This window comes from Silene latifolia, chromosome 9 (assembly GCF_048544455.1).
Source record: "Silene latifolia isolate original U9 population chromosome 9, ASM4854445v1, whole genome shotgun sequence".
NCBI classification, from domain to species: domain Eukaryota; kingdom Viridiplantae; phylum Streptophyta; class Magnoliopsida; order Caryophyllales; family Caryophyllaceae; genus Silene; species Silene latifolia.
The window spans coordinates 108,152,648-108,163,085 of NC_133534.1; the positions used below are offsets into that span (position 1 = coordinate 108,152,648).

Sequence of the window (10,438 nt, forward strand, 5' to 3'; positions counted from 1 at the left end):
GTTGTTCACATGCAAAAATGTACAAGTGAAGTGGTAGAAAAATGAACAACAATTTGGAGAGTATTTGGGGAAAGTGGCGGGTGGAAGGGTAGTGTGTAGGAGTCAACTTGTTTTTAATATTGTTCAATCTTTTGTCACATGCACAAAGATGTTATGACAACTTATGGAAGAAAAACAAGTAAAAGTGAAATGATTATGATCATCCACTAACTTCATTTACACGGTCCAATGTCCCATTTGGATCCATTTTGGTTCTTATATTTGTCGCACAAATACGTGTAAATTTTATTTAAACATCGTTTCATGTTTAAATGCTTCCAATTAATTTCGTCCAAATCACTCCGTAAATATACGTGTACCACTACACATATTATTTACGTACTAATATTAATCACATTAATCAATTAGTACAATTTTAGTGAATTAACAATTAATTAACTAAAACTCGTCTCATAAAACTTATTATTTAATTATCGCGTAATTAAATAATAACCGCCGCTCTTCGAGTTCGCAACTCGAAATCTCTCTAAATCAATTTAATCGACTAACTCTTAGTCAATTTAATCAAGGGACTAATTTAAACTATATCTCATATAATTAATTAGCTTTCGTGTTGGGGCTCGTTCCTTTAGGTGTGACCGAAAGGGATCAGCTGAACACCGCCGTCTCACGACAGTAACGTCAAACCCTAGTTGGCCAACCGTTACCGATATACGTCGATCAGCTGACTAGTATTGCCAATGAATATCCCATGTATATGGCTTAATGATATTTATTAATATTATCATGCACTATTGTAGAGGACAAAAACTCCAACAAGATAAACTCCTTGATCGATGAGAGGGAGTGGAGCACTCGGTCCACAATAAGCTCCTATGGGATCTTACATCCTAGCCCATCTAGAGTTTCCACGTACTCAATCATTTTAAGTACATGAGAACTCACAGATTGTCCTTCCTTGAGGTTCGCCTGAAAGAAACGAACATCGGCATCATATTGAAGTATTCTCGGGGCTTGAGAAAACATTGTAGAAAGCCTCGAAAATACCTCGTGAGCGGTGTGGAATTTAATGCATTGCCTTTGTAAGGAAGGTTCCATAGTAAAAATCAAGAAGTTCTTAACTATCATAGAATTTATATGGTAATCTTCATAAGCATTCCTTACATCGGCACTTGACCTTGTGTTCGGTAAAGGGGGAGGGGGATCAACGAGATAGCTTAATTTACCTTCACATGCGGCTAAACGAAGTTTTTCTTCCCAATCTTTAAAATTACTACCATTCGCACTTAAAGTGTATTTATGCATGAACGAACTTAGCCATGAATCATTAGGAATTGTAGATGGAATTGTAGAAGTTTGACTAGATGAAGCCATCGTGATTACTACAAAAACGGAAATGAAAGGAAAAATTAACATTTGTCGTTAAATAAAAATACTTGTAAAACAATTTTAACAAGTTCCCATTTATATAATGATCTCCCACTAACTTATATAAAAGATTGCAAGATCCATCTTTATATAAACACGGGCACGGTAGGCCGATTCATCCCATATTTATATAAATTTGGTGAGTCAACTCATTTAACTTATTCTACCATTAGAACTCTTGGTTGACGGAATTTCTATAAATTCCATCTATAGCCCCAGAAAAAATATAGGCACGGTGGGCCGATACATCCCATATTTGTCCTGTTGAGTCCAACCAATTTTCGCGTGTAATAACATTTATCACCCTACTTACCCAACGTAAAAAGAAGGCACCCCGGTGATCCGAGCCTACCCCCTAATGAAGAAGGGACTCATAGGTTCTACTAATTGGTAAGGCTAATCTCAATTTTAATATGTGAGAGATCTTATCAATTTAATTGTCTATCACTTTTAAGTGAACTAAATAGGTGAATGCTAGACAATTTAAAATCGATAACAAAAAGGAAAAAAACATGTAGTAACGATTTGGCATGAATGCATAAATATAAAAACAACAAGTCGTCATATGGCCACCTAATTAATCTAATTAACTTAAATTACTATACTTCGGAAACCAACTCCTTGGTCCCTTGAGCCTTCATAAAAATGGCCTCCATCTTTTGAACTTCGGAACTCCTTTCCGAAAACACCGTCTTTAGGATACTCCGTCTTGAGATAATACAAACTAACTACTAATAATCAAAATACATAGCAATACCCTATTATACAATTTGTAATAAAATTAAAACTATTAATTAATTACAAATTAGTGATACGAAATCGCAATTAATTAAAAATTAAATCGATATTGCCTTACATTACGGGAAATACCAATTTCTAACTATTGCCATATTAGGTAAAATTACATTAATAAATGTACAATAAACTTCATTCATCTATATGAACAATAAATATGCAATAAAAAGAATATCATGCCAAATCGTCCAACATACCAACAACTATCATTTGAGCTTTTTTTGCGGAATTTTTACCATTAAAAATCCATAATCAATTCTTAAAATAATTTTAAGATGTACTCTTCTTACTAATCTGGTCTAACCCCAAAATAATTATTCTCACTAATTATTTAGTGATTAAATGGGTTTACAAATATTTTATAGCAAGATTAACATAAAAATTCATAACTTTTATGAAAAATTCAATATAATCAAAACTTTTATGGAAAAAACAAATTTTAAAATTTTGTACATTATATTGTAAGGATAATTTAATCAATCTATTAACTTATTGGTCATATATTTGCAAAAGTAATTATATAAAATTACGAAAAAATAATTTACGAATAATTTAAAAACATAGAAAAAAATTGAAAAAAATTTCTGGTAATGTTCAAAATCCTAAAAGGCATAAATTATATGGTTTAAAAAATTGTTTGTTTCCTCAAATTTTGGGTTTAAAAAATCAAAAATATATCTTATTTCTTTTCAAAAATGTATACTTCTATATTTGTTTTGTTAATTAGTTTTCCATTGACAAACTAAGGAAATTATAATTTTTCTAGTTTTTTGATTATGAAATTTTTTTATATATGATATCACAAAATAGACTTTAAAGATTTATGAAACTATTTTACAAAATACTCTGTATCATTTATCAATATTTGGTAAAAATTTGTTTAGGAGATTTCGGGATATTTTTGTGACAAAAATACAAAGGTTGGATTATTATTGTTTAAGTTAAATGGTCGGGTTATTTTTGGAAGACAGATCAAAGGTTGGGTTATTTTTGTTAAATTCGCCTTAAAAATAAAATGACTTCAAAATAATATTTTGAACATTTGGAACAAGTTACAGAAGATAAAAATTCAAAAATTTCGAGCCCAAAAATTAGATAAATATTTATTTGTTTAATAACAATTATTTAGCGATTTCTTATCAAATAAAAATCGTTAAACTATTTAAAGTAATCATATTACTTTATAATCATTCTACTTATCATAAATAGAACATGAATATGGTTATTTATAAATAAATATGTATAAAATTAACATGCAACATAATTTAATTAACCCTTAATTAAGATTAATGTATTTTAATTCAATTTTATGCTTTTTTATATCTTAAAATGTCATAATATGCCATTAAGTTTTACAAAATTAAAATTTTTAACCTATATTCATTTAGGACCAGATTATATACATACAAGACCATATTTTGTGAAAAAACTAATTTTAACAACCAAATGTCCAATTTTATGAATTTGTCACATAAATTAATAAAATTGTCTTATAACTACATGCATGTATGTAACAATTGCTCTGATACCACTTGTTAGTAATTTAGACCATTCTAGACTATTCTAGTGTTAATAAAATTACTTGTTAATTTTATTAGGTGGTCTAAATCTACATGCATGCAAATAAAAATAAACAAGGAATGAAAAAATTACTCACTATGTGAATAATAGGCAAAATGGGCACCACAATAGGACTCCTTCCTATTGTAGCTCTTGAGCTAAATGATGATGGATGATCCTCCTAGAACCTTAATCACCAAACTAGGTGATCTTCTTTGGATGCACCCAAGATTAAACCCAAAAATCCTAATAATTACTAACTAGATAAATTAGTAGGATAACCTTGTATCCTATGTAGTACTATTACACTAATAATATTAGTTTATGTATATTATAGTTTTGTGAATTATTTTTGATGATGATCAACAATTTGATCAAGTTTTTGATGATGAAGAAAATAACTTTTTTTTTCTTCAATATGAACGGCCAAGGGACTTCTTTAGAGGATTTTTGTTCTAAACATTAACCTTTAACTGAGTGTAAATAGTGAGGTATTTACAGAGAAGGAAATGTAAAGAAATGAGTTAAACATTTCTTAGTGGGTTATGCCACTAGTAATAACACTTATCGTATACGAGTGTCAACCCACATGCAATATTTTGGTCCATTTCGATTATCGATATTTGTCCCACAAATGCTTATAAGCCTTATATTTAATTATCTTATATAATTAAATATTAATTTGGTTATTTAACACTTAAATAATACAAATTAACAACTAATGACTTCTTAACTATTAAGTAATTATTAGACCAGTTTATCAATATAAAATATGTCTTATGAACCGTTATTAGCTAATTTTACAACCTCTTGTTAATATAAATAGATAATTACCTCCGCCTCACAATAGACACACATACCGTATACAAATAATTAATTAAATATTAATTAATAATTTTTAATTAATATTTATTAATTAAATATCATATAACTAATTATAAATCCCCTTGGCCTAGGTTCGTAACTCGTCATCAAGTAATACATTTACTTTACTTAATACAAGGAATTAATTATATTGTATCTCATATAAATAATTAGTTTTTCCATTTGGGCTTTATCCTATAGGTGTGCCTAAAGGGATCAGTTGATCACCACCGTCACACGACAGTAACGTCAAACTCTAGTCAGCCGAGATAAACGTTGATCAACTGACAAATATATAAAGTAAATCCCTGATAATCATTGTACGAGATTTAGTATGTAGACGCACTATTGTGGAGGACACTCACTCCAACAATATCTACCTTGTGGAATAAGGAAGCTTACATCTTCCCTAATTCCTAAAATCAACCGCGGAAATCTTTCTTACTGAGAAGGAAACTGCCCAAGAGAAAACGAAGCAGGTACTGCGCCTCTTGGAAAGGTCGCAGTTCCTGCTGCGCCTCTACCTCTGCTACTTTTTCTCCAGTTTCAAGATTTCCTCCGGATTTCTTTCCTAATTCTACCATTTCCCTAATTCCTCCGTGTGATTAGTATAAATAGAGGCCTCCTCCTCACATATTTCTCATGCGAGTGTCCGCCCTTCTCTTCTCCCTTTGCATTCGAAGCCCGCACTCTTACTTTTTGACACCTACGTGCTTGATCAATCGACCACGTAAGCTCGGATCATTATGAGTACCAGTTACGTTTGCATGACCGACCAATTTGACCACTATACTTTATCAACTTTTTCTAAATCCTCTTTTAGAGGGAACTTTCATTCTACAACGAGTCGAGCAATCACTAATACGACAACTTAGTTAATCTCGCTTCGTCAAACATATAAGTTTGAGGGTGTAAATCCCGATTTATTGTATATTATTTTGTATAAATTAATGTAGGAGTTTACATCAAGAGTATGCTTAAAACCACTTTCAAAAATCATGTTTTAAAACCCTTTTGACGGAACAACAGAGCGGCGTCATCGAGAAGAAACGCAATAGCTGTTGTGCCTTCTGGAATGGTCGCAGCACTTGCTGCGCCTATTCCAGAGGTTGTTTAACCGTTGTTGCTCTTCTTCTTCTTCCTCGTGTTTCTTCATTGTTTCATGTCGAAGGTTTTCTTCCGTTTATTCCTTATTCATTCCATGTTATCATTCTTTCTCATATACAAACCTATTTTATGAAATACTTTCCAACTTAAATCCCTTATAATTCGATATTTGCGTATTTTCGTCATTAAATTCGAACCCGGATTTAGGAGGCTCGATTTGTTGATATCAAGTCCCCTGAATTCGTCTATGATATATGATTTTAATTCTGCCCTATCTTCAAATTTCCGTCTCTAATTTTGAGTGTATATATAAACCCGTTTCCGACATCGCCTAATAACCATAACTTGTAATACTTCGTTTTTATTCGTTTTCATTGCTTTACGACGGTTCCCGATGCATATAATATGAGGAAATCACCTTCACTCGAGTTGTGTATCAATAATATATACTAATCCATCAATCAACGATAACAATTAACGAGTCTGACTTTCACACTCAGAACCTAACTCAAGAACAGTTGCATGAACTGATGCGCCTCTTCTATGGGTCGCAGCAGATGCTGCGCCTGTTCTGGGGTGGTTTCTTCCTCTTCTAAGGGACGCAGCAGATGCTAATTCGACATATTTTCACATTTCTTATATTCTTTTGTTTTCTTTACAAATCCTTCTCAAGCATACTTGTGATGTAAATTCAATTATTCATTGTAATTCAATTGTAATTTATTTCTTGAATTCATTTATTACAATTCATTCATTATGCATGATTTACTTACTTGGCAATTCACATGTAATTAATCTAATTTCCACTTCGACCTTCAATTGGATGCTAAATTGTTTGTCAACCGACATAGTCAAATTCTCACATGCTAGGATTAAAACATTGGATGTTGCATTGCATGCATACAATTGACAACATATAAGGTATAAAAAACTTCCCTGATCATTAGTAGAGTTCTCTATCGAGGCAGGCGGGATTAGGTGTTCAAATAAACGAGCTTCCTAATAGGTACCATCACCCTTTACTCAAGATCTCTGTGAACACCCGTATTCTTTGGCATCGCGAGAGTCATTCTAGACATAGAATGCTAAGGGTAAATAATTTCTTAGTGTTCATGTCACTACTTTGTGTCTTGACATGGCGCGAAGTATTCGAACGGTTCCAATTTTCCATAAAAAATGGTGGCGAATCCACAAATGCAGACTTGTCAAATCTTTTACCGGTTTCAATGCCTTACAAATCGTTAACGGCCGATGACGTGCATTTGGCCCTCGCAACGGAGTTCCGTGGGAGAAGTGCCGCCGCCTCGAAACCAACGCGTGGGTGCTCGCAGCGCGGGTGGCTATGTCCACAGGTTGTTATGTATACGTATCTATTGCGGGGTATAACTCGATTATTATTACACATCTATATCATGTCAAATTTCACACCTTCACATGTAAGAATATCAATAACGAATATGCGGACTCCAGGAAACAATTAATTAATGCCAAATTACTAGTAATTGGACTTAACCATATCCAACCTTCCGATTTCCGGACATCATGCCACGCATATACCGCGTCAAATCCACCACATGATCACACATGTGTTTCCATATCGGTTCCCATCTATCATCAACACTTTCGCTCATACGGAAGACTACAATCACAATCTTGCAAACGACCACTATGCAACACATAATTTGCATTTTTCATCTTGCTTTTACACAACAAAATAAAGTCACGTCGTTTCACGCATCAAACAAGATTATCACATCATTTCTGTCATCAATCCACTCATGTCGAATCAACAATTTCCATTTACTTGCAAAATGCCAGACCATGTAATCAAATGTAAACAATTCATAAAATATCACCCATGTAAGGTCAACATGCTCATTCAAGCACAAGTGAACTAATATAAACCGCAAAATAAGAGTACACGCTCAACATTCGGTCAAATATCAACAAAACAAGGGTCAAAGCAGGCCACTCGGTCGAGTGTAAGAGGCCACTCGGTAGAGTAGGCGACCACTCAGTCCAGTGCATGGAGCACTCGGTCGAGTGTCACCTGCGCAGAATGTTTTCATTCTCAACTCGGTTCCAAACTTTCCTATTTCATCATACAAATGTTAATAGACTCCGATGGTGACTAATACACCATCAAATAACCAAATTTAAAACACAAACTCTTGGCCTTATATCCATCATTATTACATCATTAATATGAAATATTCGAGACATACAACCGACCGAACATACTATTTCATGGACACAACCTAACCACTTACTATTCTCAAGGAATAATAACAACATCACCTATCAAATGGACACTACAACAAGATCACGATGTATACCACAGAGGCTTTACCTAACGATTGCAAGGCAACTTTACAACATCATCTATGCTACTATTCCTAGGGCTGGATTCCCACATAACCACTTTCATACATCATGCATACACACTTAAGTTAAACGGTTACACTATATAACACAATAATCAAGTTCACTTAATAGGGTTCCTTATTGTCAATGCAACCTATTTGGATAAAACAAAGTATATAAATAAAATTCAGATATAAAAACTAAACACAACGATAAATGTAATCATCCTATATGAAATAATAAAGACAATATCTTAATTATTACATATCATATCCTTTGCAACTTCAGAAGCTGCAATGTACTCAGCTTCCATTGTAGAATCAGCAGTCACAGACTCCTTAAAACTTCTCCAGCAAATTGCCCCTCCGTTCAACAAAAAGACAAAACCAGCTTGGGATTTCAAATCATCCTTATCGGTTTGGAAACTGGCATCCGTATAACCTCTTATACATAATTCAGATTCTCCTCCAAACACTAAGAATGAATCCTTAGTCCTTCTTAAGTACTTCAGAATATTCTTGACGGCTATCCAGTGACTCTCACCTGGAGTTTTCTGATAACGACTCGTCATACTCAAAGCATACGAGACGTCAGGACGAGAACACATCATAGCATACATGATCGATCCAACAACGGAAGCATAGGGAATCGATATCATGCGTTCAATATCCTTAGGCTCAGTAGGACACTGTGATTTACTCAAAGTAATCACATTGCCTATAGGTAGAAAATCTCTCTTGGAGTTTGTCATATTGAATCGGTCAAGAATCTTATCGATATAGGCTTCTTGACTCAAAGCTAATATCCTTTTGGATCTATCCCTATAGATCTGGATACCCAAGATGCGCTGAGCTTCTCCCAAATCTTTCATTTGGAAGTGATTCCCTAACCACTTCTTGACAGAAGCAAGCATATCTACATCATTCCCAATGAGTAATATGTCATCCACATAAAGAAGTAAGAAAACAACTTTACTCCCACTAAACTTCATGTCTAAACATGGTTCCTCAACACTTCGAGAAAAACCATTCTGTTTAATAACATGATCAAAACGATGATTCCAACTTCTTGACGCTTTCTTAAGACCATAAACACAAAATCTTCAGGTTGTGTCATAAACACTTCTTCTTTCAGAAACCCGTTCGGGAAGGCGGTTTTGACATCCATTTGCCATATCTCATAATCATGAAATGCAGCAATCGCTAACATTATCCAAACAGATCTAAGCATAGCAACTGGTGCAAAAGTTTCATCATAGTGTAAACCATGAACCTTGGTCAAACCTTTTGCCACCAATCTAGCTTTGTAGACATCTTTATGTCCATCCATGCCGATTTTAATCTTAAATATCCACTTACACTGAAGAGGTCGAACATCTTTACGGAAGTCAACCAGGTCCCATACCTGATTATCGTACATGGAATCCATTTCGGATTGCATGGCTTTGAGCCATAACTTAGAATCAGCACTAGTAATAGCTGCTTTGTAGGTCTTAGGTTCATCACTTTCCCAAAGTAAAACCTCATAGTTACCATCTTCCTCGATAACACCAAGGTGTCCATCAGGCTGGCGACTAACCCTCTCTGACCTCCTAGGTTCAGAAGGAACAATAACCGATTTAGACGTAGAAGGTACATCTTCCTATACTGTTACTTCAGTTTGTGGCTCGTAGAAAGAACATCTTCATGTACTGTTACATCAGTTTGTGGCTCTTGAACTTTATCAAGTTCAAATTTTCTCCCACTCTGTCTTCTAGAAATAAACTCTTTTTCTAGAAAGACAGCTTCACGAGCCACAAAAACTTGGTTCTCGTTACTATTGTAGAAGTATATCCACAAGTTTCCTTAGGGTAGCCTACAAAAATACATTTGTCAGAACGAGGTGTAAGCTTATCGTCAGACTTGCTCTTGACATAAGCATCACAACCCCATACTTTCATGTATCGCAAATTCGGGACTTTCCCTTTACATATCTCATATGGAGTTTTGTCAGTTGCTTTAGTGGGGCTTTGATTAAGTGAGCGTATAGCAGATGAAATGGCAAATCCCCAAAATGACTTAGGTAACTCAGTTTGACTCATCAGTGATCGGACCATATCTAATAAAGTTCAATTCCTCCTTTCAGCCACACCATTCAATTGTGGTGTACCAGGAGGAGTTAACTGAGATACAATACCACAGTCTTTAAGGTGATCTCTAAAGTCATTGCTTAGATATTCCCCACCACGATCTGATCGTAATGTTTTAATCTTCTTATTTAATTGGTTTTCTACTTCATTCTGAAACTCTTTGAACTTGCCAAAAGCTTCACTTTTATACCT

The 10,438-nt window shown here is 34.1% G+C and overlaps 1 protein-coding gene across 1 annotated transcript; it reads right to left on the minus strand.

The window, feature by feature from the left end:
* Positions 1-873: 873 nt before the first annotated feature.
* LOC141601448 (uncharacterized) lies at positions 874-1,374 on the minus strand. The gene has a single exon (XM_074421734.1). The coding sequence runs from the start codon at positions 1,372-1,374 to the stop codon at positions 874-876; it is 501 nt and encodes a 166-aa protein (XP_074277835.1).
* Positions 1,375-10,438: the final 9,064 nt, after the last annotated feature.

Excerpts from the sequence above, each read along its gene's own strand:
- LOC141601448 (XM_074421734.1), bottom strand. The coding sequence starts at position 1,374 with ATGGCTTCATCTAGTCAAACTTCTACAATTCCATCTACAATTCCTAAT.